Source organism: Oryzias latipes, chromosome 6 (genome assembly GCF_002234675.1).
Source record: "Oryzias latipes chromosome 6, ASM223467v1".
Lineage (NCBI taxonomy): Eukaryota > Metazoa > Chordata > Actinopteri > Beloniformes > Adrianichthyidae > Oryzias > Oryzias latipes.
Genome location: NC_019864.2, coordinates 27,321,764 through 27,349,630, shown reverse-complemented (window position 1 = coordinate 27,349,630; position 27,867 = coordinate 27,321,764). Strand labels below are relative to the sequence as shown.

Genomic DNA, 27,867 nt, shown 5'->3' with positions numbered 1-27,867 from the left:
TGGACGGCGAAGACCCTTACGACCTGTAGGACCAGGTCAAAAGGTCAAGTGTTGGCAGTTTGATGGAAACTCAGAGCGGCACACACACCTCCTGTTTTAATACTTTATATAAAATGCAGACAAATCCACACATCAGTCCGTTCACAGTGGCGTCTATGTAGCAAACTTCTTCTGCCGTACAGGCGGGGGCAGCTGAGACACGATGTCCGCCAGGGGGCGCTCCACCACCACCAGAGAGCTGTCGTCCAGCAGGTCTACGCTCAGGAGGTGCTGGGGGACAAAAAAATCCATTTTAAAAAGTTTTGAATTCTACTTATTTATTTATTTTTAAACCTGCTAACTTAGATGCTACAGAAATGAAACTGAGTCCGATCAACAGAAAAATATTCATGTCCGTGTTTTCAGGCCGTGTCACACAGCCACCACGTACATTTTGATCTTTTGCACGTATGAAAATTGGTGAGAAGTGAATGGATATACGTGAAAAAAGTTGTGACATTTTCACAGATGTTTCACGAATGAGTCATGAAAGAAGTGATTCGTGTGGCAAAGCTTCAATAAATCCATTAAGAGAAACTAAAACAAACTTTTTTTTTTTTAAAATCAGTGCTCAGAAGAGTTCCTGCAGGACATTTTCAGTCTGGTTTGGCTTCACGCGACATCCCAGCTGATCTAAAGGAGGACTGAGCCCAGCCTGAGGCTCGTACCTGGAACATCTTGCAGATTTTGAAGGCGTGGCTCTCTTGGATCCTCTTTTGTGGAGAAATAGTCTTCAGATCCATCTGGTTGTAGAGCTTCTTCCTCGCCTGTGGCAGCGGCTGCATGAGGGACAGACACAGTCAGAGATGTAACTCCAATCCTCTTAACCTCTCAGCTTCTCCTCATGGCTGCGTTGGTGTCAGATCCTTCAGACCTCTTAACTTTTCTGCACGCACTACAAAAAACCTTAATTTCTTTACATTTGTGAGTAGCTTCCAGTGTAATGACCACATTTTACTTTACAAAGGCGTTGGTGACTAAAAAGGTCAAATTTCACAGACAGAATCACTTTTTATATAAAAATATAGAAAATTCATACTTGAAATTAAACAAAAGAGAAAAGCACCAGACAAAGAGATTTATTTACATTTCTTGGCTTGTAGAACGATTAGACTGTTAGAATTTGGTTTATTTTATCTGCATTGATAGAGTTCAGGACGGCAGTTGGACTGGAAAAGAGGATTAAAACAGACCGACGTGACACACGACTCGTACCAGACTCTGATCGATGATGCAGAACATGAACGCGTCGTGCAGGAAGACGTGCGCCGGCTTGTTGCGGTTGAAGGCGATGTGTGTGATGGGCGTGTCCCTCTGCAGCCACAGAGGATGCAGCCCCTCCCTCTGCAGGCTGCGGCTCCACGCTGTGTACTCCTTCAGCTTCAGGGAGAACTCAAAGATCTGCAGCCACAGACGCACAACAGCTGCACACCACCGTTTGTGACCCGCTGGACAGAAGAGGAGCGGCGGCACTCACCTGCTGGTCGGCGTGCGCCGACAGGAGGTGACCGGTCGTCGGGTGGATGGCGATGGCGGTGGGGCAGGAGCTGTAGACCGGGAGCGTACAGTGGAGCTGGAAGCAGCAGGACAGTTTGGCTGAAGAGGTTTGGTAAGACATCCCACAGCGGACGAACAGGTAGGAACTCACTTTGAGTTTGTGGAGGTTGAAGACGTGAATCTGGCCGTCCGTGTGTGCAGCGGCGAGCCAATTCCCGTTCTCGCTGGCAGAGAGCAGGTGGATGGGCTGAGACGAGCCTGGAAATGACGGAAACGCTGAAAACACCCTTTTAAATGCAGCGATAAAGGCTGGAGTTCCACTGATACATTCAAGGTGACGTGCAGATAACCAAAGGCCCATTTTTGCCAGAGACGACCAAAGTACAAAAACATAGCATCATTTATGACACAAAACATGCATTCTACAAGAACTTAGTGAGGATAGAGAGGACACGGGGCCTGTTGGCAAAAGTTTAGGATATTGATGGTAAGTAAAACCATTTTTAAATCAATTCCTTGTCGTAAACACTCGTAAACACTCCTCCGGAAGCCAGGGGGGGAGAGAGGAGGAACGCAACAAACAAGCTGACGATCAGGAGACGAACTCCCCACGCAACGCAAGGGAGACGCACCGCAGGCGGCCTGCAGATGGACCGCAGACGCACCGCAGGCGGCCTGCAGACGGACCGCAGGCGGCCTGCAGATGGACCGCAGGCGGCCTGCAGATGGACCGCAGACGCACCACAGGCGGCCTGCAGACGCACCGCAGGCGGCCTGCAGACGGACCGCAGGCGGCCTGCAGACGGACCGCAGGCGGCCTGCAGACGGACCGCAGGCGGCCTGCAGACGGACCGCAGACGCACCACAGGCGGCCTGCAGACGGACCGCAGGCGGCCTGCAGATGGACCGCAGACGCACCACAGGCGGAGCGCAGACGCACCGCAGGCGGCCTGCAGACGGACCGCAGGCGGCCTGCAGACGGACCGCAGGCGGCCTGCAGACGGACCGCAGGCGGCCTGCAGACGGACCGCAGGCGGCCTGCAGACGGACCGCAGGCGGCCTGCAGACGGACCGCAGGTGGCCTGCGGACGGACCGCAGGCGGCCTGCGGACGGACCGCAGGCGGCCTGCAGACGGACCGCAGGCGGCCTGCAGACGGACCGCAGGCGGCCTGCAGACGGACCGCAGACGCACCGCAGGCGGCCTGCAGACGGACCGCAGGCGGCCTGCAGACGGACCGCAGGCGGCCTGCAGATGGACCGCAGGCGGCCTGCAGATGGACCGCAGACGGCCTGGAGATGGACCGCAGACGGACCGCAGGCGGCCTGCAGACGGACCGCAGACGCACCGCAGGTGGCCTGGAGCTGGACCGCAGACGCACCGCAGGTGGCCTGCAGATGGACCGCAGACGCACCGCAGGTGGCCTGCAGACGGACCGCAGACGCACCGCAGGTGGCCTGCAGACGGACCGCAGACGCACCACAGGTGGCCTGCAGATGGACCGCAGACAGACCAGTGGGAATCCAGTGTCAGACTTTTTTCATCAAGACTCGCAAAATAAAAAAATACAAAGGAATTAAATTCCTATTATTGGATTTTTTTAGCTCAAAGATTACAAATTTCTGTGAGAAAACATTTTTCTGTGTAATAACTTTAGTTTTCCGTTTGGGGTTTTTATTCTTTTATTAGAACTTCTGTAAGAATTCAGATTAAAGTTTAGAGGTGCGACCTTTGGTAACCTTATGAAGATTGACCTAGGTGTTACTTTAGCTGGAGGTTATTTAGGAAAGAAGGCAGCGGACTAACGGTTGGATGAAAATGACGATGGTCCCCTTTCAGTGCTTTCACACTGCTGCTCCGCAGAAATTATGTCAGAGAAAACACAACAGCATAAAATAAAGACCACTGGGAACACTTCTAAACCAGCTCAAAAGGTGATCGGTGCAGGTCTTTATCTCCAGCAGATAAAAAAAAAAGCTGCTCCTCTGAATCTCCTTCCATGGATCCAGGAACTCACCAGACTTTGGTTTGAGCGTGTGAAGGTGTTTGCACTGCAGCTGGTCCAGCGAAGCGACAACGACGGAGGCCTGAGCCGATGAGGCAAAGAGTCTGGATGAGTCAGAGGAGAAGCAGAGCTGGTGGACAGAGTGTAGCTCCTTTGGCAGTTTGGACACCTGGAAGACGAGAGGAACGAAAAGAAAAGACACGAGGAAGAGGAGAGGACATGTTTGAGAATAGATTTAAGGATAGAGGAAAGAAAATTAGCATCATTTACTGAACATTTGTAGTAACAACATCAATTGTGACTAGTACTAGAAGTATTTTTGAGGAGTGCATCTTTAAACGACTAAACTCTAATGTTTGCTCTTGGTTCTTTCACTTCTGCCCCTTCATGCTTTGCAGGTAGAACTCCTGGTTGTTCCAGCCTTAAGCCCAGCTGCCTGTCTGCTTTGCAGCGTTTATCTGTGCAATCTAACAGATCTTTTTACGAAGCGTCGCTTTTCAGTAAAGGGTCATTTTTTAAGAGGACGATGGAGGTTTTTGAGGCTTTGACCGCACCTTCTTGATGCTGATGTTCCCGTTGCTGAGCTGCAGTTTGTACAGACGAACGCTGGAGACGGTGGAGAAGGCCACCCAGCTCCCACATGGAGACACGGCGCTGCAGCAGATGTGATCCTCTCCCTGAGAAAGAGAGGTGGGAGGGGGGCATGCCGTCAGAACGGTGTGATGCCGTGACTGAAATTCAACACGGATTTGAAAAGCTGCACACAAAAACAACACAGACCTTGTTCTGGAGCTGAAGCAGCTTCTCTGGATTCTTCATCACAGGCAGACGATCTCCAGCCTGTCCTGGGAACAAAGACCGGCATCTTTATGAACGATCTTAGTCCTATTTTCTTTTTTTTCAGCAACACAGTCAGAGAAAAGCAAAGGAACCTGCACTTTTTTTCTTAGTTTGAATTTACGGAAACTATTTTTGGGCACATCATCACTTCCAAACACTTGCTTTTTAAATTTCTCTAAGGAAAAAAAAACTTGTTTAAAAAAAAAAAAGCTTTTTCAATTTTAAATCTAAATGGAATTAAATGTAAAGTACTTTATAAAGAGCTTAAAGTTACAGCTTTGTATTTGTAAGTCAAGCCTGAAATTTTCAGGAATGTGACAAAAGTTTGAACACGTCAGTTTTTAAGAAAGTTTTAGGGTCACCATGAAAATAATAAAATACATTAATTTAAGAAAATAAACCAGTAAAATTATTATTAAAAAGTTGTATTTTTGCAAGGAAAAAGGCACACTTTTTCAAAAATATATTTGGTTGTGCAAAACTCCATCCACAACCTTCTTCTGAGAGGCCTGAAAATGCTCTTTCATTGGTTATTTTTACTTTTTTACATATTTTCTTAGTAAACAGAATTTTGCACCATTAAATTTATGACTATTCTTGTAAATTCGCACGTTTATCATCATAAAACATTGACTCTTTTACTTATAACTCTGAGTTTATTCTTGTAAAATTTCGTTTTTTCCCCCTCATAATTTTACAACCATTTTTTGGGGTAAATTTTAACTTTTTTCCTCACAAAATTGCAATTTTTTCCTCACAATTTCTTCTCGTACTTGTTTTTATTACTAAAATCTTTGGTGGTCCTAATAGTCTTGTAACGTTTTGTTTAAATGTAAATAAAAATTTGAGATTTTTGTTGATGTTTTGTTCTGTGACATTTTCTCAGGAAAAAAAATTAAGGATGAAATTTGCCTCAATTTGTCTTTAGGACACAGAGGAACTCGGCGCCTTTGTCACACAAGCAGCAGCAATGTCTGCTGAAACACTCTAAAAATACGGCAACAATTCATGATTCCATCAAACAACAGATTCCATTTCCTTTAAAACCAATTCTTTTGGTTATTTCAAACATTTTCACATCGTTAGTAACTTGAAGTGAGCAAAGGTGGAGCGTTTATGGATCATTCTTCAACATGCAGGTCACGTTCTGCAGAGCAGCTGGACTCTAAAGGATGAAGATCCTCTGAGTGTTCTTCAGTTCCAACAACTGATGTTGAGTCAGGTTATTTTGACGAAAAATGGCTTCTTTAATTTCCAGCTGATCTGTCCACAATGGAGAGTCCATCAGCCTTCAGGTGAGCTGCTGGTCCAGGCCTGATGTTGTGGCTCTTCTGTGCTATGATTTTTGTCTTGACTGCACTGGATAACACGGACCTCGTTGGTCTGCTTCTCCTCCGTTGTGTTCTTAGGGTGGACCAGTATTTGTCTCAGTTTAAAGGTAACAGGAATGTTTGAAGATCCTGCAGTTTAGGCACAAGGTCAAATGTTGCCCTCCTTCCTTCTTGGGCTCCTCTTCTTGGGTTTCACCAAAGTCCAGCTTTTCCATCCTTGACACCGGCGTTCTGGTTTCTGTTGCGATGTTCCGATACCTCCTAGCTTTGAGATCCTCTGAAGTGTCTGTGGGTTTCCGGTTCAATGAGGTTCTCATACCGACTCATATCTCACGTTGGACTCCCACCATCACAAACGCTTTTAGCACAGAAATCACAACGGCAAAGAGGACTGAAGGAAAGACTCAGAGGAGCAGCCAAACATCTCCAAGATCAACCTTTAAAGTCCAGTTGACATGAAGAACAGAATCATCTAAACTTTTACATTTCTTACAGTACACGTTATGGGAAATGTTTTTTTTTTCTTCTTTAAACTCCGCCCTGTTCTGCAGGAACCTGTGTGAACACGGAGAACTTTGCAGGAGGCGATGGTCCAGCTCACCCTTTGCGCTGCTCTCCCCCAGCCTCCACAGCTCCAGGTGATCCGGGAACTGGAACAGCAGGAGTCCGGCTTTCTTGGCACAACAAACCAGACTTTTCTGTGAAGATGAGAGGATGGAGCAGATCACTATAGCAACAATGTACACGACTCCATTTTCACTTAGAAAAAAAAAAGCTTTACTTTGTAAAACAAATCCTTCAGAGTAAAAACTCCAAAGTTTCTGTTCTCTAAACACTCACGTGCGGGAACAAGATTTTACGCAGCGCAGACTCCTTGGTGTTTTTCTCCACCTTATCCAGCAAAGGTCGCACCACCAGCTGGGTGTCCATACCTGCAAGGAAAAATCATCTTCAATTAACTAATTTTATTCCAAAGGAAATGAGTGATTTTCACACTGTTTCTGGTCCATTCAGAATTAAAGGAAACTTTTATCACTCTAGATTCCTTTTTATTTTATTTTTCCCTTTACTCAAATATTGAGACACTTATTAACTAGCGTGCTTTTAATTGGGTGAGTACTACACGACCTAACATTAAGCTGCACTTCCTCCAAAAGGAAAAAAGAGAATAACAATTTAAACTTTCATTAAAAAATAGAAATATCAAAAAAACTGCAGATGCATCCATTGGATGTTAAGAAACATATTTTTGGTCCATATCCAGAGAAATTTGCAACAGATAAACACTGACCTCCAGAAACCACGGCAGTGTCCGTGTGAACCAGCGCCCGTACATCGTGGGTGTGGTTCTTGAAAGTTCTGGTTCTGACCCACTGATTGTTCTCCTGGCCCATCGTGGAAGCCAGAGCCTGGAACTGGACCACGGTGCCTTCGGATGTCCCAGCGATCACGCTGCTCTCATCCTGCAGGAGAGAAACGATCAGGCTCACTCTGCAATGACAACGACACACTCCCACCAACCCACGCACACACACACACCTGCGACACAGACAGACCCAGGACGTCCCACTTGGTGATCAGGTGGCTCCTGATCAGAGTTCCTGTCACCGCATCCCAGATCTGGACTTTTCCAGCAGAGTCGCCGCTGATGACGGTGTCATTGGACAGGAAGGCCACACTCCAAACCACCACCTCGGTGTTCCGCGTCGTCCCCAACCCTCGCTCCACCAGGAGCCGATGCGTGGCGTGACCTGAGGTCGACGCCAAATGTTCAGAACAGTTTTAGAGAGAAGCTTTCTGGATTTTACCACCAAAAAACCCAAATTTAAAAATAAATAAATGTTCTTGATCAAATGAATCAACCAAACACCAAAGGGGCCACAAACAGACGCAGATAGAATGTGATAAATGTAGGGATGTTTGGCCCCGACCCGATTCACTCATTTAATTTTGAGTATCTGCAGATATTGAGACCCACACAATAAAAACCCAATAAAACCCAATGAAAAAAAGAACCTATGCTAAATAAACAGATCCGGGTTGGTCCCTATTTTTATTATATTCACCTTCTTTTATTTTATTATTATCTTTATTATCTATCTTATATTATTTAAAATCAAGTAAAAACGGTGCAACTATTAACTAGTAAAAAATAGATAATGGGAGGGATTTTGTTATTGTAAAGACGTTTTCAGGTGCTAAAACTGCACAGTTCCTGAGGATCAAAGACGACCCAAAAATTTGTGTAAATGTCACATGGGTTTTAGGGCGGTCCGGTTCTGTGAAGATCTCTTCAGGGTGGACTTACCCGTCTCTGCATCAAAGATTCTGATCATGTCGATCATTCCAGCAGCAATCTGTGCTCCAGACGGATGCCAGGACAGGGATATGATTCGACCTGGAAGATCACAGATCAGCTGACTGGACTCAGTTCTGTAGGGATTCTGCTTAAATGTTCTGAACGCTGTCTGTAGGACAAGTCAAAAAAGTTTCTCCACACCTTTCTGTCTGTCGAGGTTTCTCTGGAACTGAATCCCTTCCTCTAGGATTTCAAACATCTTCACGGTTCCGTCCTCGCAGCCCACCTGTCACAGAAACATCTGTTGGTCTCAGAGCTGAAAGCTCAGTGAAGCTCAACATAGTCGTCCGCTTTACTGACCCCCAGCAGGGTTTCCTGGCTGTTGCAGCTGATGGTCCAGATGGGTCCTCCATAAGCCTCCACGCTGTACCGCGGCCTCAGCTTCTCCAGGTCATACTCTATTATCTCTCCACTCAGACCAGCACTGAACAGACGCCCCCTGACCCAACAGAGAGCCTCGATGGCTCTGTCGCTCCGCCCAGGGATCACCTGAGCGTCGGAATGAGCGCAGACCCAACGGTGAGTTTCTCTGATGCTCCGATAAGACCTCCAATCGCATCAATAAAGATCGGGGAGCTTACCTTCTCTTGAAAGTAGTTGTCAGCAAAGTTGAAGATCTCCACCGCGCCGTCACCCCGAGCCACAGCCAGCCGCTGCATGCTGCCATTGAACGCCATGGCCCGGATGGCGCTGGGCATGTAGTCAAAGAAGCGGACCCGGTGCACCACGAACTCCCCCATTGAACACTAAGACGGGAAACAAAATGGAGACTGAGAGGAGGGATGGAGAACATCCAAGCAGCTGTCAGGAGCTGCAGGCCTGGGGAGCTTTCTGGATCATCAGAGCAGGTGTTTGCAGAAATGAAGAAAACTGAGATGTTTGCCTGCAACCTGGAGCGGCTTTGAACAGAAAAAAAGTATTTTCTTCTTCTTTTTTCTGGAACATTTTGTTCATATAAAGGAGGGAAAGCTATCTTGCATTTCCAAAGCAAATCCCCACAAATAATGCTGTAACATGATTAGAATATTTAGCAAAACCATAAACAGAAACTCACACTCATCTAAAATGACAAGAACTGCTCTGCTCTTTTTCTCTTTACTTGAGACAAAGTCAAATGTCCTCCTCAACATGATAATGTTAATTTCATCACTAAAGAGATCAAGCGAAAGAGCAGAGCCAGACAATATTTGTCTGTTGGTTTGTTGTTTCTCAGTCTATAAAAAGACATTCTAGTTTAAGTGCTAGATAAAGAAACTTGTTTTTAAAATCAGATTCTAGACAACTGATTTAGCCAAGAATAAGGTTGTTTTCAAAAGAGGTACATCTATATAATGATAGTGATACGATTATTTAAGACAATTATGGTAAAAAAAAAAAAAAAAAAAGACCAAATTGAATACAATTGTTGATTTGTTGCCTATAACCAAAAATAATGTACCGGAAAGGTTTCTAACTCAAACTGAATATGGAACAGATTTTTTTGGGAAAAATGTTCATATTTGTGTGATGTTTGCGGACTTCAGAGATCTACAGTTAAGAATAAGCAATCACAAGACAAAGCTGTCATTGAGATAAACAGCATTTTGCTTTTTTCTGGGTTTAACTTAAGCAGATCTCATTTGATCAATACCGAACTTCAGAAGAAAGTCCGCGAGATATGTGACTAACATGCTAACAACTGCGGCTCACGCGCTCAAACAGTGACGCTCCTTGCGGAATAACGACAACACACCGGAAACCTCCAAAACTCTAGAACCAACACTTACCGAGTTTCACGGCTCGAACTATGTTCAGCCAAACGAAGCACGTTTCAAAACATCGGGAGCCACGTTGGTAACCTTTAACCCGGAAATAAAAGAGAGAAAGGCGGAAATACGTCATCGCGTTGACTGTACGTCGCTCTGGCGGGAACGTCACCTTTTTCAGCAACATGAAAACCCAAATCTGACACAGCTTCGAAATGTGTATCACAAGCTTTTTAATTTTAGACTAAATTAAAGATGGTTCAGATATTTGTAAGGTAAGAAAACAAACTTTTATTTCATTAGTTAAATTTTTTGTCTCGCTAGGAAAACGGTATATTTGTTGTTTAAATTAAAACCTGCAGCATCCTTCGAATATTTTCGTAGAAATAACTAGTTAGAGTGTTTTAATCTCTTTTAAAAATGTTATGTTTAAATTTACTTTTTTGTGTAATTTTGCTTGCCAGTAAAAAAAAAAAAAAAAACAAGTGGATCAATTTTAACGTCATGTGAACCATAATAATCAGAATCAGAATTACTTTATTGATCTCCCACACGTGGGAAATTTGTTTGTTACTGTAAGTAAATGACAGCATAAACATGCAACACTAAGAATAAGAATAATATAAAAACAGACAAAAAGTAACATAAATGTATAAAATAAGGTGGTAATATTCAAAAAGCTATTTACAGACAGTGCAGGTAAATAGATGTGCAAATAAGTTTATCCGTTGCATTGTGAGTTATTGTACAGGGTTATTGTGTTGGGTATGAAGGATTTCCAGTACCGGGCAGTTTTGGAGCTGTTTATCCAGCACAGGGTGGAGAGGATGGTCTGACTCTGGGTTGTCCATGATGGATAAGATCTTGTTCAGTGACCTCCTCTCCATCACTGCTTCCAATGACAGAACCCGCCTTTCGGATCAGCTTGTTCAGTCTGTTGGTGTCACCGACTGCAATGCTGCTAATATAATAATGTAATACAAAATGTTTAGCTAAAGTTGGGCCCTATTGTTTGAAAGAGAAAAGTTTATTTGATTTTACAAGGGAATAGCTTAAAAAAAGAATCTGTAAATGATGACGCTTTAATATTGTAAATGAAATTTTTTTTTAAAAATAACATGCTTACGTATCAAAACATAGCAAAAATATTAAAACGGAGAACCTGCATCATAAAGAGTTTCAAATAAACGTTATTAAAAGTATAAAAATAGTAGAATTAAAACACAGATTTTAGCTTTACCTCTGTGATTTCGATCTAACATTTATCTTACAAAAATTACAACTACCGGGATTCATCTCTGTAATCTTTTTATTTACAGTATACATTAAATAATTCAATAAGTTAGTAATGTGGTGATGAGATGATTTAAGTTACTAGAAACTGCAGAGAGCAACATTTCAAAGGTTTAAATCTCACGAAATGAAGTCTTAATCCACCGCCCATTTCAATTGTCACAGCAAGAGAACACATTGTGTTATATTTTTGTGCCATCGTTCTCAAAGTCTAACTTTAAAGCACATGAATTTCTAAAGAAAACTTTTTGATCTGTTAAAATCATTTTATTTGACTATTAGTTTGACTTTCATGAATTTCAAGCTGAATATTGAAATATTATTCTGTGGAACAAACAGGCTATTTTAAAGGCTTGTTAAGCAGCTCACTCATGATGAACGTACGTTTTTGTTCATCCTTACACATCACCGAAAATCATTCAACCAACCTCAAACGTCACGGACTGAAACAAAAGATTTAGCAAGAATCAAAGAATGTACCTATTTTTGCTCTGTAGGTATTGTCTCTTGCCAGAAAGGGTGTATTTAGAGCACTAATGTAGTTAATACATTGTCAGAGAAGTGGCATTTGTGGATTATGAAATATATTTTGAAAGTAGCGGTCTCCTTCCAATGTTCTCAAATGAGTCATGGACAAGTCTTGTTTTAGGTTTGGTCAGATGTGGAGTTTCAGAGTGACTCACTCTCGTCTTGTTTTCAAAGACAGTAGATGTGTTGCTGTATCTGCCTTCATAAGACTGGTGTGTATCTCCTGCAGAAGCAGTGTGGATGGTGGTGGTCCTTCAGAGTGGCTGCTGGTGGAGCTGCAGGGAGAGATGGTGTCCCGACACAACTCTGGTCTGGCTGGAAACGTAATGGGTGACCTGATGTACACCAAAGAGGTACGGACAGAGTTCTAAATACAAACCAAAACGATTAGTCTAGACTCTGGTAACTCCAATAACTTCCACAGATAAAGCTTGTTTGACTCTTTGTCATGGCTGCTATGCAATATTTCTCCACCAGGGGGTGCCGGTGCTTATTGTTGGTCATCACATTCTGTACGGGAAGCAGGTCAAACTGGACAAACCCTTCGCCGTCCTCATGAAGCACTCGGGTCATTCTCAGGACAGCCATGATGATGCCATGGAAACGGACCAGCGGGACTCCACCTCGTACTCGGTGAAGGCACTCATCAAACGGAAGCTGATCTTTAAGACGCGCCCCAAACCCATCATCACAAATGTGCCCAAAAAGGTGTAGCGTGAGCTCGCCCTCATGAGCAGCTTTACCTGTCAGACTGAAGCTGGCAGCAGTTCGGTTCTGCTGATGGATCCCTGTGAGGCTGACAGAGGTTCAGATGTTGTAAATGTTCTGAGGCGTTCTTTCTGAACGACACTCACTTTGGTTCCTGTGTGGTATTCAGTTTTGTGCCTGTACAGAGATGCAGAAGAATTCTTAGAGTCTGACATATTTATGAACAATCATCTGTTTGATGTTGAACATCTGAATGATTCTTTAAATAAAACTTGCATCGACAAAAATGGTTTTTGCTTTTGAAACCGTCAACCTCATGGGATTGAGTAAAAACGAAGCCCATTTTAGGATGAGACTAATGAGCACAGATCAGTCTGCCTGCCTAAAAAAAGAAACTTGGACCAATAAAGTTCCACTTCCACTAACATGGAAGAAAATGTAAAACTATAAAAAGAACCTCCTTAAGGTTGCCATGAATAGATAAATAAATAAAACTCCCAAATCTTTGTGGTTAGTTTTGGTGTGAAATCTCACTCTTTAGCATGGGAGTTGATGGGAAATTCTTCATTTTTCTAGCGGCATGTTAAGGAGCATCAATATTTGGTACTTCCTGTCTTTATTAAACTCAGTTCTTCAGGTCAAGTGGGCTTTTAAGAGTTGATGGAGGAGGTGTTGTACTGCTCATCCAGGGAGCTGTGTGGGTGGGTTTCCTATGAGCACAGTCCAAAAACATGCTTCATCGGTTATCTGGTGTCTCTAAATTGCCCCTAGGTGGGGTGAGCGTGTGGCCCTGAAACAGACTGGCGACCTGTTCAGGGTGTACCCGGCCATTCCCTAACAGTAGCTGGGATAGGCTCCAGCAACCCTGAAAGGCCTCCAGCAGCTTCAGAAGATAACATGTCTTTGTTTGATCGTGGTCCCAGTACAGTGGATGTAGTGAACCGCACCAGGGTTCTCCTGCAGCTTAACACGGACTATAGTCTGGACTATGCCCTCTAGTGTTGATGTGAGGAAGTGAACATCATCACTGAGGAATGAAAACACAAGAGCAGGTCTAACCTCCTGTGCACACAGTAGTGTGTTTGTGCACAAATTTAAATCAATACGTGTTGTTTGACCATCAAGTTTTTACCAAGTCTAAGTATTAGAGATTTGTTTTTTGTTCAACTTTAACTCCTTCATGCTGTATGTCGCAAAAATTGCTTAAAAAGATAGTTTCAATTCAGGACTTAATCTAGCATCACCTTAAATAAACAACAAAAGAATATTGTTGATTCAACTGGAAATAAATTCAGTCATGAAGGTGTTAAGAATTAGAAGAATAAAAACAACAGGGAAAAACTTACGGTATTCTTAAGGTTTGTCCAACACAGATGAGCTCCTTCAAGCACAGACTGACAGATATGACAAAAAAAAACCCTGAGGATGAATCCCAACTTATTATTTGCTGGGATTTCTATTGAAACCTTTCTATTAGTCAGTGAAAATTGTTGCTTGTTTGAAAAGTTGGACCCAAAACACACTTATGAATGTTTTTGCATCTGATTTCTTTCTGTAGAACTGATGAGGAAATGACAGAGACGAGCAGATGGAATTTAATCAAAGTTTAATCTGTTCTTGCTTTTCTAAAGAACTCATTTTAGAGCCCCCCACCCCCACCCCCCAGACCCACAGTACTCAGCGAAGCACCAAGAGGTGAAGATGCTCACCATCTTCATCACTGTTTCTGAGTAGTTTGGCGGGGATGATCAGAGCTGAATTTTCTGTCTTTTTATTAGCTGGCCTTGAACTCAGCACAGCTTCAAACACCAACTCCAGAATCTCTGAGAAATAAAACCGTTTTCAATGAACCAGAGGGGGGAGGGGGGGCACCTACAAGCAGCAGAAGGCAGATTGGGTTCACTCCTTTTTTTTCTTCTTGAAGTGGGAGCTTCAAATATCTCCATGTCTGCAAATTAAAAAGAGTGCAGGAAAGGTGATCCTGTCCGTCCTCCAGGAGCAGAAACAGACCGAATCCTATACTTTGCTGCCAGCAGCTTAAAAAAAGAGGAAATCTCCAAACGTCATGAGCGCACGCCTCCAAGTGCTGCTGATGATGTGTCACCTCTGGGCTCAGCTGGGGGAAACCTGTTCCTCTGATTGGACCAGAGTCCAGAAACGCGCCGCAGCAGAAACGCATTCGTTCAGTCTTGAACCATAAAGAGCTTCTGTGTGGCATGTGAGGGAGGATTGTGTCAGAAACAGACTGCGGAAAGTTTCCTGCATCCTGTGTGGAAACTCCAGAACATTAGGATACATGGTTGGGGGGGGGGGGGGGGGGTGTCTGACCACAGGAAAACACGATTTGTTTGGGGATTTTTGTGTCCTCCTCATACATTCAAGTTTAATCTACCCTGAGGACAGCTGAGAAGAGGAAATGTTCTCTGAATAAAGATTCTCACTTTTACAACAACAAAACATAGAAATGTAATTTAAAAAAAAAGTGTCTTCACAGTGGAAACACACATGTGATCATGTTTCTGACACTACAAAACTCAGCTGATTGCTGGATTATCTGACGCAGCATCCGAAATGTGGCTGCACCACCGGAGACGTTGGATTGTCTGCTGTGAGCACAAGGTCGTGTCGTGCGACCAGCTGGAGCTTTGTCCCGTCAGGACGTTTGAATCCGACCACCAACAATTCTAGAGCTCCATTTTTAGTTTGTGTTGTGTTTCAGAGAAACAAGGAGAAGAGCTTTTGCTGGATTTGAAGGCAGAAACCTTCACCAGACGTTAAATAAAACAGCTGGAGGCGTCTTTAAAGACCCACTGTTGGTGTTTTTGACATGTTCTTGTGGCATGTTTAAGAAAGTTAAACTAAATTGCCTTTCTGCGTATTTATCAGGAGCAGATGAAAAAATTCCGTTTGTGGCTTGGAAAAAACACGCTCTGTGCTCCTAGCCCCTCAGCCACAGGAAAAGGAAGAGGGGGCGGGGTTGCTTTGCGTCAAAGGTCCCACCCGCAACACATAAAGCGAATTTCTCATGAACTCTACAGAAACTATAAACGGCATAATCCTAATCACAAGACCACTGAAAATAGATCAAAAGATGATCGGAGTTGGACTTGAAGGGATTATGTTGTCATTGTGGTTAAATCTGGTCCCAGGGAAAGTTTATGATCCTAAGATTGATGAATATTATTCTATTGTACATAGATTTTTGAGGCCTGCTGAGAAAAACGGAGTCCCAACCCTGCATGTGACCTTTAATTGATTTCTTGTGCACCTTCTTGTGCACCTGAATGCATGTGTTTTTTCTGGGTTCTGCTTGTTGTCTTCTATTGCAGTTCACTTTTTCTTTCTTCTTTTGTCCTAAATTATGTTTTTGGAACAGAAACGTTTCCAGAGCTTCTCTTTTTCCACTCTCTCTTCCAAAGTGAGCCTGAAATGTGAGCTTTTTTTTTCTTCTGTCAACTGAAACAGCTGCTAATCTGAAATGTGTGCCTTTATTCCATTGTTCTACGCTCTCAAATTGTCCCAGTTTGCAGAAACTTTGAAGTTCTGCTTGGTTTTGGAGTGAAGCACCGGAGAGCGAAGAAAAAACAGCAGAGCTGGTGGACCTGCTCATCTCTTCTCGTCCATCAATATAGCACCAGAGATGAAGAACACAGTTCCTCGCTTGAGCTGCTCATCGACCTGCAGAGACCTCACTGGGGTGGCTGCAGTGACACTGACATCCCAACAATCTCGGCTTCATGCCTCTGCGTAGGACAGGTGATATTGCTCCTCCCTCTTGTTGCATCGCTTGGCAACGACTGCCAGGTAGAGCACCAGCAGGATGAGCCAGTAGCAGGCGTACAGGACGGTTCCTGCTATCAACAAGGCTTTCTCGGTTTCACTGAAGCGCTGCTGGGTTTCACAGTAGACGGTGTAGGCCACACCTCCGAGCAGCACCAGAGCCCACGCTGTGACCGGCACAGCGCCGATGAGGTTCACCACAATCTTCCTGCGGCCCGAGGTGCCCCATCCAGCTTTGTTGATGGTGAGCAAGGCAAACATCTTGGCTGGAAGGAGGCTGGACATGTAGAGCAGCGAGTACAGAGACATGAAGATCATGACGAGGCTTCCACGCAGGAAACACGCGTATGTGGCCTTCACCATGCCCACCAGCTGGACTGTCAGCAGGAACAGCAAGATGTTCCAAAGACGCCCACGGTAGAACAGATGGATGACGGTGGCCACCAGGAAGAAGGGGAAAAAGCCAGTGACCACTGACTCGTAGGTCATCCACAGACTGTGCTTGTGGAACCACAGGGCGTTGTAGAGCCACTCGCGGAAATAAGACTTACTCCATCGTGTCTGCTGGTTGAGCCAGCGCAGATACTGAGTGGGCGTCTCCGTCTGGCACTGCGATCGAGCTGTGAATTTGGTCTTGTAGCCGAAGCTGAGCACCCGGTTGGTAAGGTGGCGGTCGTCACCAAAGCTGCACTTGGAGCCCAGGAAGGTCTGGTGGTACCAGGGCTCCAGGAAGCGCTGCAGCAGAGAGTTCCTGTACATGCCCAGGGGGCCGCTGATGCACTGCACACAGCCGAAGTAGGACTGGCAGGCTCGCTCCACGTTGAAGGCCATCCAGTAACGCACGCTGCTGAGGAAGGAGATCCACGAGTCGTACTTGTTAAGGATCTGGGGAAAAAAACATTTAAAAGAAGGCGTTATTGGTTTTGCATACTTCCAATTCCAATCAATCTAAGGATCAGCAACACTTTCTGTAAAAAATAAATCAGTTGTTTCAGAGACCTTGGCATTGGTTCAAACTTCAGTTCTTGGTTATCTGTATCTCCTCTGCAGTAACGGGCCCTAAGTCGAAAAATCCCTACCTCCTTGACAGATTTTCTTTAGAGAGTCTATATAATGCTCAGAGTAAACCTTATCCATATATATATATATGATAATATTTTACCTTTGGGACACTAAAAAAACGATTGTTAAAGGAAATATCACTTATTTTTTCGCTGGCTCCTTTTCCCACCCGGAAGTTAGACGACTTTCGCTCTTTGTGGGTGCCGCCCATTTCACGACATCAACCTAGAGTCGGCCTTGGCAGCGTGTCTGCGTCTCGCCCATGAAAACAACATCTAAACGACTGTGCATGGTAAATGAAAGCGTTGAGTATTTATCAGGAGCACACCACAGCTCCGAGGAGAAAGTGGGTGTGTGCATTAGCCGGGGGCGCAACTCTTCCTGGAAGGGGCTGTTCCCATTTGTCAACAATGTGAGATCCTCGCTTTTGTGGATTGGAAAGGGCAAAATACCACTTTGGGGTTGTTTGTTGTAAGGAATTAACATTATGACACACTTAAAAGCTCATAAAGTTTTCATCAATCTGCCAATGGGGAAAGAAAGATGGTCTTACCAAGAAATTCTAATCACTCAAATTAAGATTATTTTGGTGTTGAAAAACTACCTCAGCATCACAATGTTAAAATCTGAAACATGCAGCTGCAGGTTATAAATCACTTCAGTTGTACGTCTGAGCGCCTGTCTTCCAAATCGTCTGTGTGACCCTGTTCTTTTGTTAAACCAAACCTGAGGAAATAAGAGTTTTCGCCAAATATTGATCTGTGCTGTACCTGCACATCCCCACCGACCCCGCCCACCATGGGATCTTCCTCCAGGATCTTCAGCATTTCAATGGTACAAGCTGGGTCTAGAACCGTGTCTGAGTCACACACCTGTGGAAACAGCAGACGGAGGCCGTGAGACTGAGGATGAGAGCCTGCCTGCATGCTGGAGCTGTCACAGGAGGACAGCCGGAACCCTCTTGTGTTCTGATCCAAACAGTAGGTGTTGGTGAAAAACAGATTGTAAGAGAAGAAGAAGAAGAAAAGAAGAGAAGTATCACCTGTCCTGCTAACGCGTGACTCTCCAAAGGCTTAATAATTAAGTTCTTGTATAAAGATGCTCCATCTGATAATTACAACCCACCAGCATAACAAACTAAAAGCTAAAACTTGAACGTGTAAGAGAGCACAGGTGTGACTGCTCCAGGTCAGCAGTGACCTCTGACCTCTGTACAACACAGCTGCTGGCTGTTCAACTCAGACCTGTTACTCTGAAATCCTTATGAAAGGGACTTTCCTCCATCTTGGTTTCGTTTCATCTTCTGCTAAAATGACTCAAAAACACCAAACTATGTGGGCGTGGTCAGTCTGAGTCAGATGGAGCTGTCAGGTTTGAATGGGTGACCATGTTAATCATAGATAGACCTGTAAGACGCCTCACAGGGGTCTTGTGAACTCATAAACAAACTTCAAATGACAAACAAGGCATGTCAAAGGTATATATATCAATATATTTGTCTTGAAAAAGCCAACTTAAAGGAATAACGACAAAGCATGTATGTTTCCATTTTTAGTTCTCACCTGAACGTAATCCACGCTGTCCCCAAGAGCCTTGAAGGCGGTGTACATCACCTCCCTTTTCCCTCCCCACTCCTGCATGATGCATGAGTACCGACAGCCTCTGACGATCTGAGTTACCCGAGCCGCCTCCTCCATGTGCACCGTGCTCCTCCCCCTGCCTCTGACTCCTCCTCCTCCAGTCCCATCGCTGTGGTAGTTCCCCTTCCAGACTACGCTGCCTGCTTGGTCGGCCCCGCCCATCACCTCGTGGAAAATGTCCATCATGTAGCGGTCCTCTGGTCGGTTCCCATCCACCACCAGCACCACCTTCAGGCCAGGGAAGGAGATGCGGCGCACGCTGCGCAGACACTTCCTCAGGTAGTCGGGGTCCTCCTGGTATGCTGCGATGCAGAGGGCCACAGAGCGGCGGAGGTGTCGAGGCTGGGCGGGGCTCCTCATCCGCCGATGTTCTAGGAAGGCGAAGAGGCTCTGGAGGAAGAGGTGGAGGGAGAGGAAGGCACCGTAGAGACCAAAGGACAGGTGGTGCTGCTCGGTGTGGATGAACTGGTACCCTGCAGAGAGCAGAGGGCCGACATGAACATCTTAGGTTCCTCCTCAGGAGCAGGTTTGTGTGTTTGATCGACCGACACCTGTGACGTAGGCCAGCAGGATGGTGAAGAGGACCACCGCAGCAAAGAGGGTGGTGACCACGATGTTCACCGCATTCCTGCAGCGAGAGGGCATCTGGGGGAATAATATGCAGAGAGAAGGTAGAACAGGAAAGCAGAAAAGTTAGACAAAGGTCATGTAAAGCCTCTGAGATGGGTGTTTTGGGGTAGTTCAGTCCTGTGGAGGGTCATAGAGAGGAGTGGCTGCATCTTAATTTGAGTGCAGGTATGTCTTGTGACCATCTCAATGGAGGTCATGAAAATGGACTGTACCATTTAGTGTATCGTGAAGCATTCATAAGGATTATTGGAAGTAACACGCACTCATGATGTATGGGTGCTACACTCCAGTTTTGCTGGCTCCTGACCGCACACAACTGTTGCTTGCACAGGGAGTGACCATAGAATGTGTGTAGGATGCCCACACACAGAATACACTCTGACTCATTTTTTAATAGCCTGGCTCCACTGAAGCAGTGCACATCTGTCACTTACACTGCACTCATGGTCCTTTGCGGAGTCCGCAAGTTTTGGGGGGTTGAAAAAACGCCCGTGGAGAAAAATGTGCACGAACATTTTCCCTAAATAGGCTCACAAAGCGGTCTGTGACCTTGATGCTTTGTGCAGGTACTTGAACAGGTACAGAAATCTCACCATCACCAGTCGTTGAACACACAGTCATGCATCCACAAACTACAACTACTCCTGCAGCAGCTGCACTGCAACATCCCTCCTCTTGGTTAATAGGTCTAATTAAAGGCCAGGCGGAGCCTCTCCAGCCCTCTGGACCGGTCGCAACTGGAACAAATCTGCCCTTTCATTCAAGAAATTACCTCCAGCCCCCACCTGGGCTCTGCCCTGCAGAGACATTCCGAATGTCCATGCAGCTTTGAGAGACGGCCAGGTTCACGGCCTCCTCTCATTCAGGCACGCTTTCTCCGCAGAAACTCTAACTTGAGACATTCAAGGACCCAACAAATGGGGGAGTTTTTGAAATCAGAGCCTTTTGTCCAAACACAATTTACCTTTTCGTCAGAGCCATTCAATATTCTGACAAACAGAATATTTAACACTCATTTTCAAGTTGGGATTTTTCCTCTTATGTGAGCAAGTTCATGTAATAGACTGTTCAGTGAATGGGAATCCATGATAACAGAAAAAATGAAAGTGTTGTTTGTGACTGATGGATTTTTCACTAACGGTATTTAAAATTTGCAGAACAATCAGTCTGACAAAAGCAAACCACAATGCAACAAACAGAAATCTGCAAATGAAAAAGATATTTATTAAGAAAATGTAATCAAGAAAATTTACAAGATAAAGATTTTTTGTTTTTAATTTGCTCAGAATTGTTTATTGCATTAATTTGCCAGAAATGCAATAACGTATTATGTATCAGTCATTTGGCTTGTTTAAAGAAATGAGTCTTCTTATTACTGTTTATATTCAGACAATTTAAAGAAAATACTGTTTAAGATATTCTTTACATGTTATTTTTAAAGAACCATTTATCCATTGCAAAGGGAAGAAATTTTTTTTAGGCTTTGAATACTTTTAGATTGCAGCGCAGAGTTGTTATTGTGTGGTGCACCACAATATGATATTGTTCCTTCAAACCTTTCTTAAGTTTGCAGGTTACCATAGTAACACAGAAAAACCTAAAAATTTAACCATTTATAATTCTGACTGCGGTTTGAAGAGACAAAGAAAATAAAAACATGAACCGGTCCACGAAAACCTAATAGTGATTATTTAAAAAATAAAACGGAGGGATTCCAGTCTCTCTTCTCAGCCGATTTGAGTGGAATGACAAGAGAGCAAAAAACAAACCAAAACACCAGTAAAAAAAAAAGGTAGTTTAGGCATGACACTCAGTTGAGCTGAAAATGTGTTTTATTCATCGTCCATGTTAGCTCATCAGGCCTAAAAGATTGAAGTTACACCAGTGTTTGCAATTACTTTCAGCAAAACATTTACATTGATTACACTGACAAAATAAAAGCCTTGATAGAAATCCACTACAATGAGTATGAAAGAGTTTGTGGATGAAAACCAAAATGCAACATCAGATGACCCCTCCATGATTTTGGAATTTTATTTGGACTAAAACGTTTTTATTCCTAATGTGATGTGAAGATATTCATGAGTTATTTACTCTGCCGTTCATGGTTTTCAATGGTGGTGTTTGCATTTTGGGAGAGTCACTGATGATCTCCGAAACCCCTGGGGAGGGAGCTAAGACTTGTTTTGTAAACAGATAAAGCACATCATGTTTTTACCTGTTGGGGTTGGTGTAATGTAATTCGTCAGACTCCTCCATCATAAGATAGCAGCTGGAACTGTGAGGCAGTAAAACTGGAACTTTTTATGGTCAGAGAGAAAAGTTTTTTTTTTTAGTTTAGTCAGTTTCTTTCTACGTGACTGTAGTCTTCATTTGAGACCTGCTGTTTGGGAATCATTGACGTCCATCTAGGAGTTCTGACCAAGAAAGGTTCTACGTGTGACGCATGGCGGATTAAAAGGCCTGTGTGGCGTAATCTGAGCGCCCCGAGGGTCTCCGCTCAGCAAGAATTTAAGAGTTTGGTTTGATCGGTGGCTTCAGGGGTGCGGTTTGTTTTGGTGTTTGGGGGTATCCAGATTCCAGATAGTACGGAGTCACAGTTTTAGGACCAGCCTCTACCTAAAACCACAGGAATTAAACCCAGAAAGGACATAATTTTATGCAAAAGTAAAAATAAAATCACATAATCTGTCTCAGAAAATCCACAAGGTCTCTGACCGAAAGATTTTCTCTGAGAAAAGGTCACCTTTGATGGTTAAGGAGCCCCAAATATCCATCCTCATGAGCTGAGAAGACAAAACAGTGGAAATACTCCCAGCGAGTTGTAATCAGATGGAGAGCAAAGCCTGATGGAGAGGGTTACCCGGGTGAAGAGGGTGGAGTGTGGACAAAGACGGAGGGCAAAGCATTTCTCATTTAGTGTAGTCGATTTATATTATAACTTAACTTATTTATTTTTAGTCTGCTAAACCACTGCTGGAATTTGACAAGTCGGTGGTTTATTTTTCTTGCTGAGGACCTATTTTAGGTGCCGGACAAACTCGGACTTGAATCCCTGAACCTGAAAGGTGACCTGGACCTGCCAAGATTGACTGAAGCGGAAAGTGTGGACGGCAAGTAAAAACATGAATCAAAGAAAGATCAGAACAAACTCATAAACAACACAAAAGAACCAAATAAACCCACTAACTTTGCAAGACAAACCAAAGAAGAATGTCGTCCGCAACACAATTGCTTTAAAAAACAAAAAAAAAGCAAAAAATGATGATGAAACCATGAAACTGTAGATTCAACCATTACAAAAGCTCAGCTTCAGAATAAACCATTACTTATGCCTGAGGAATATTTCTCAAATGGAATGAGAGACCGAAAATATAGTTTTACAGTGCAGAAGTGCATTATGGGAATTAACAAGCAATTTTTATTCCACCTAACACCAACAGACTTAAAGGTACAGTTTTTAAATGAATTGAAAAACAAAAAACAAAGGTCTCTTGATCTTTAGAAGAACTTTGATCTTCCGAACTAAAGAACATTCCGGCAGGACCTTACTCCTCATTTGTGGGTTGGAGTTAGTTCTCCTCTAGGTACAGGTAAAGGTAGGACCTTTGACTGTAAATGAGAATTGGACTGAGTGACTCCTCCCCCCTGGTGTTCCAGACAGGAAGTACCAAGAAGCCAAAACTTCTATAGAGAAATAAACAGTTGTTACTCAGTCAGTCTATTGGTCAGAATAAAAATTCTTACTCTGATACCTTGTAATGACATCTTCTTGCTATTCCCAATTTTTTTCTCATGACATTTCTTTCTGTAGTGCAAGTTATTCAGGTTATATCCTGACCAATTAGATTGCCTCAATAAAAGTAGGTGGTCTCACATGGAACGTTCAAAATGTTTGAGCCTGCTTTCATCCGGACTTCCAACAAGCTCACTTCTGATTGGCGAGAGTGGTTGCCATAGAAACATTGGCTCAGACCGACTCAGACCAATCATTGTTTACTGACAACATCTGGCTCCAACATGGCGGTGTCCGTATCTTGTAAAAATGCTAATTGAATTGACTTCATTTGGTTGGTTCTGGAAATAAACAATTTTTCTATGGATGATGTCAGACTCAATCCAGTTCTCAGATACAGTCAATGACTTAGACTCAGTAAAAAATTTCCCAACATACACCTGAAATCTGCTGAAAAAGTGGCAAATGATGAATTAAAAAGTGTTTTTTAATGTAAATAGCTGTGATTTATAAATACCTTCCACATATATTGTTGTTTATACTTGGAATGTTTTTTTAAATGTTTGTGGTTAGATTTTTGGATGACACCCCCCCCCCCCCCCCCCTCCATCATTTTCCAGACCAGAACGTCAGATTCCGTGTCATAACATCCAGGAAGCAGCATCTCAAGAGAAAAGGATGGAGAAAGACTCTCCACAGATGGACCTCATTTCTCACCTGAATGACCTCAAGCGTTTTTGGGTGAGCATAACCACAAGTACCATACAAGTCTGGGTTAATTCAACAAACACAAAAGGCTGCATACAACAATCAGTTGCCATGGTGACTACAACAAGGGGCAGAGTCTTACATTTAAATGCAAACTTCAACCAGCTACGACAGCTTCCAGTTTTGGTAAGCAAATATTTGGGTTAATTATTTGGGTTTCTTATTCAATTAAAGACTTAATGCAATGAAAATTGTGTTTTTTGTTGTTGTTTTTAACATGTTCTTGTGGCATTTTTCTCACGATGGAGGACAAGTATAAAAAAAAAAGACGTTTAAATTTGCATTTCTGAGTATGTCTCTATTCAAATCATTGTTAATCCGGGGCAGATGGAAAAAGGCTCTTGGAAAAAAGTCTGTAGCAGTGACGTAGGTGCCACAGTCAGGCCACAAGCTCCCTGCTCTGCTTCATTCTGATGCATCCACTTGCAGACAAACAGATCCATGATTTTCTTTGTTTTCCTCGTTTGTGTTGCACCGGTAATGTTAGGTTGATGGTGTGAATGGATGATGGGTAACGAGGGAAGGTGTACTCCATGCCTATAACTCAGAGGCGAATATCTAATGGACTCCTGCTGCTCTGCAGAAACTGTCCTAAAAAACAACACAGGTTTTTGAATTTTGGCTAAAAACGGTATCACAATTAAAAGGTCACTAGGAACTTTTACTATAGATCGAAAGATGATCAGAGTGTAACTGTAACCCTTGTGCTATCCTAAGCACTTTAATATTGGGAGTTGGGTCATCTAGACCCACTAGACAGTGCTCTGAACCTTTTTTCTTCAATGATTTGTCATCTTCACTGGTGTCCATGGATTACATTAAATCTTTCCACCTTTATCCACCTTTGTCATGGTAGGGAGAACACGTAAGGGTGGGGTCATCTAAGATAGCACAAGGGTTAAAGTGATTAAATATGTAAATGTAAAGTTGCAGACCTGTAGTTGACGCTGCAGAGGACTTTAAAAAAAAGCCTTTTTTAGGTGGGCGGAGTTTATTTTTTTTACTTAAAACTTTCAAAGTGAATCCAACTAAAATATAGGGATGAAATAAATTATGTCAAAAAGAAACAAATCGACTGAGTCCAAAGAAATAATCCAACAAAGGCAGGAACCTTTGCACGTGTAACAAGAAGCGCGTTCTTCTGCCATGGAAGTGTTCTCATCATGACTCTCATCTCAGTCCACAAATCCACCTCAGAGCAAAGAGGCTGAAAGACACTGTTGAAGCTCAGAAAGGCCATCGGAGCTTCTCAGCTTCACTCAGAACTTCCGACTCCAGCTCTGGTTCTGACTCCACTGAGTCTCAACAAGTTTTCTTCCCCCCTAGTAACACTAACCACACTGAGCTGACTGTCTGCTGGAGCTGCTGAACTTTCCATCCTTTGTGTCTTGACTTCATTCATTCATTTGTTCATTAATCTCATTCATGTCATGTCGTCTCTCTCAGCAGGATTTTTCTCACCTTCATTATAAAAACTCTTACCTTCCTGGCCCGGTGGACCCTCTGTCTTGGTCTCCCCCCAGATTGGTCTCCCCGTCCAGCCCTCTCCTCCCCTCAGCACAGCACTCTCCTTGTTCTGACCCCCTCCCTCCTCCGGCTCACACTACATCTTTATTCCAGCTTGCTTGCTTATTTCAGAGGATCCCAAAAATACAGCTGGCAGCTTGAAGCACCTCCCTCCTCCACGTCCGTCGGCCTCCTCCTCCTCCTCTTCCTCCTCCTATCTACAAGGACTGTCCCAGGACATGAATCCCCTCAGCTGGGGGTTGATCCTGCTTCAGTTTCTCCATCCTGCGTCTGAATGATATTGATGTGGCTGGAGTTTGATCATGTAGGAGGGAGACAGCCCCCCCCTGCAGCTCCTCTTCACTCTGCTGCATTGCCGGTTTGTGTCTGCCGCTGAGGAGCCCCGATCCCCCCCACTCTGACCGTCCCGTTTGCTCAGCTTCAACCCCCCAGCCGGCTCTGCAATGCAGCCACCAGCCTCCAACAAGCCAAGGGGGGGGGGGCTGTTTGACCGGCACCCCCTCTCCTCTTCTCTCCAACTCTCTCAAAGCATCCTTTATGGACTTATTTATTTTGCCCCCACCCCCCACCCACCCTTTTCTGCTCCTCTGAGCTGCTGACACCCAGCAGGTTCTGCCCCAACAAACTGCAGCACGCCCCCCAACGATCAATACACCACCCGAACCACTCCACCCCATCAACATAATTCAAGCTCAAACCTACCTTAAGACGGCTGCCCCTCCACCCAAGAGAAGGAATTGAACATTATTTTTGCGTAAAGATCTGTGAGACAACATGAAAAGGGAAGTCACCCACTTTCCTATAAAAGGGTCGATATTCAATCAGATGTTTTTTCTCTCTAAAAGACTTCCTAAAGCGTCTGGACCGGAGTCGTCTGAATCTTTTCTTTAGACAAAATTCTTTGTTAACGAGACATTTGGTAACTCCAGTCCAGCATCGTCCATCATTTATTTAAAAGTAAAGAGAAAGAAGGTATACAAATGTCCAATAAACTCTGGAATTCTGCTGGAATCAGACCTGGGACCACTTATCTTTTTGTATTTTGATGAACAAGTATGTTCATCAAGCCTTAAAATAACTTTACATTAGTTCAAATAAATATCTTTTGTCCGCCCGACAATGAAAAACTTGTGTTTAGTATTATTCTTATGCTTTTTAACATTTTTTAAAATATTTCACCCCGTAAAAGTTTTGACAGAGTTCAAAATTTCTGGATGTTTTTTTAAAACCCTTTGATGAAATGTACAAAATATATCTACTTCCTTTTTAAGAAGAAATAGTCACAGTTTAAGATGCAAAAACATTGGAAGAAAGTACATTATTTAACCACTGTCTCAAACTTGATCCACGTATTTTTAGTATGGAAGCTGAAAACGGCCAACACTATATTATTTCTTTCTCATAATAATAACATCTACTATCTTGTTATTACAAGAAAAACAGTAAAAAAAGTAGGGTAGGCAGTTTTTGGCTTCTGTAGTGTTATAAATATTAAATTATCAACAAATTTTACATTCTGTTAATACAAATGAATTGCAAAAGTTATTCTCACCATAGGGTTTTAAAAATAGCTATTTCCAGGTAGCAGTCATTTTGAAATGAGCAGCAAAATCCCTTCTACTGCCCCTAGAGGAATGATGATGAACCACAAGGCAAAAACAAGGTCAAGGTGTATACAATGGAAAGTCTGGATCACGCTTAGGAGATGGGGGGGGGTATCAGAAATGCATGTGTCAAATATGACACCGATGGTTATAGAATTAAAACAAATTTTGACTCAGCATGAAACTCTGCAAGCATGTTTTGTTTTTCTTTTTATTTATTTAACTAAGACATGACTATGATTTGATTTGAAACGTTACATCTCCCTTTTAAAGCAGACTTGTCAACGATGCAATTACCAATTTGGTCTGAAGAGACAAAATCTGACTATTTCTGAACTTAATGATGCTTTCACGTTTATGTCATATAAAAGAGTCTCTTATCTTTTGTCTCTCCAAACAAAATCACTAAATAGGCCTCTTTTTAACTATGCAGAAAGAACTATAACTCATAAGTATGCTAGCTGAGGCTTGTAGAATCTGAGATTAAACTCTTAGATTATTTGTAGTTTTTTTCAAGGCACGCCAGGCCCTAACTTCATCCAAACTCCCTAAAACACATCCATTTCTGTTATTTTTTACTTGAAAATACACAGATTTGCCCATTTTCTATTAACACAGTAGATTAATAAAAAAAATAAAAAGTAGTCATACTGGACATCAGTTAAAATGAGCCGTATAAGGACAATTTCTGGTTAAAAAGAAAGTACTGTCCATTTATGGCCTCAAGCAAAGCCTGGACCAAAATAACTTCAGGCCGCCTCATTCTGAAAACATCT

The 27,867-nt window shown here is 43.4% G+C and overlaps 3 protein-coding genes across 3 annotated transcripts; 1 reads left to right on the top strand and 2 right to left on the bottom strand.

The window, feature by feature from the left end:
- Nucleotides 1-89: 89 nt before the first annotated feature.
- Nucleotides 90-9,933, bottom strand: utp4 (UTP4, small subunit processome component). Its single transcript, XM_004069802.4, has 17 exons — nucleotides 9,837-9,933; nucleotides 8,652-8,816; nucleotides 8,371-8,559; nucleotides 8,212-8,296; nucleotides 8,020-8,109; nucleotides 7,251-7,462; nucleotides 7,003-7,174; nucleotides 6,552-6,643; nucleotides 6,313-6,409; nucleotides 4,321-4,385; nucleotides 4,095-4,217; nucleotides 3,553-3,709; nucleotides 1,688-1,794; nucleotides 1,517-1,612; nucleotides 1,255-1,440; nucleotides 708-818; nucleotides 90-270 (listed from the first exon to the last, which is right to left on the bottom strand). The coding sequence occupies exons 2-17, from the start codon at nucleotides 8,808-8,810 to the stop codon at nucleotides 154-156; spliced, it is 2,058 nt and encodes a 685-aa protein (XP_004069850.1). The 5' UTR covers nucleotides 8,811-8,816; nucleotides 9,837-9,933; the 3' UTR covers nucleotides 90-153.
- Nucleotides 9,934-9,937: 4 nt separating this feature from the next.
- Nucleotides 9,938-12,631, top strand: chtf8 (chromosome transmission fidelity factor 8). The gene is made up of 3 exons (XM_004069803.2): nucleotides 9,938-10,090; nucleotides 11,866-11,989; nucleotides 12,114-12,631. The coding sequence occupies exons 1-3, from the start codon at nucleotides 10,071-10,073 to the stop codon at nucleotides 12,348-12,350; spliced, it is 381 nt and encodes a 126-aa protein (XP_004069851.1). The 5' UTR covers nucleotides 9,938-10,070; the 3' UTR covers nucleotides 12,351-12,631.
- A 3,013-nt stretch (nucleotides 12,632-15,644) lies between these two features.
- has3 (hyaluronan synthase 3) lies at nucleotides 15,645-25,940 on the bottom strand. The gene is made up of 5 exons (XM_023956030.1): nucleotides 25,443-25,940; nucleotides 19,378-19,471; nucleotides 18,749-19,299; nucleotides 17,957-18,058; nucleotides 15,645-17,009 (listed from the first exon to the last, which is right to left on the bottom strand). Exons 2-5 carry the CDS (start codon nucleotides 19,469-19,471, stop codon nucleotides 16,080-16,082), a joined length of 1,677 nt encoding a protein of 558 aa, XP_023811798.1. The 5' UTR covers nucleotides 25,443-25,940; the 3' UTR covers nucleotides 15,645-16,079.
- Nucleotides 25,941-27,867: the final 1,927 nt, after the last annotated feature.

Coding starts and splice junctions, on each gene's coding strand:
- utp4 (XM_004069802.4), bottom strand. CDS start 8,810: ATGGGGGAGTTCGTGGTGCACCGGGTCCGCTTCTTTGACTACATGCCC. Junction 4,386..6,312: donor GGGGGAGAGCAGCGCAAAGG/GTGAGCTGGACC, acceptor CTTTGTTCCCAG/GACAGGCTGGAGATCGTCTG. Junction 3,710..4,094: donor GGAACATCAGCATCAAGAAG/GTGCGGTCAAAG, acceptor CTCGTCTTCCAG/GTGTCCAAACTGCCAAAGGA.
- chtf8 (XM_004069803.2), top strand. CDS start 10,071: ATGGTTCAGATATTTGTAAG. Junction 10,091..11,865: donor ATGGTTCAGATATTTGTAAG/GTAAGAAAACAA, acceptor TATCTCCTGCAG/AAGCAGTGTGGATGGTGGTG. Junction 11,990..12,113: donor ACCTGATGTACACCAAAGAG/GTACGGACAGAG, acceptor TTTCTCCACCAG/GGGGTGCCGGTGCTTATTGT.
- has3 (XM_023956030.1), bottom strand. CDS start 19,471: ATGCCCTCTCGCTGCAGGAATGCGGTGAACATCGTGGTCACCACCCTC. Junction 18,059..18,748: donor ACAGCGTGGATTACGTTCAG/GTGAGAACTAAA, acceptor CTGTTTCCACAG/GTGTGTGACTCAGACACGGT. Junction 17,010..17,956: donor GGGTCGGTGGGGATGTGCAG/GTACAGCACAGA, acceptor TTTTTTCCCCAG/ATCCTTAACAAGTACGACTC.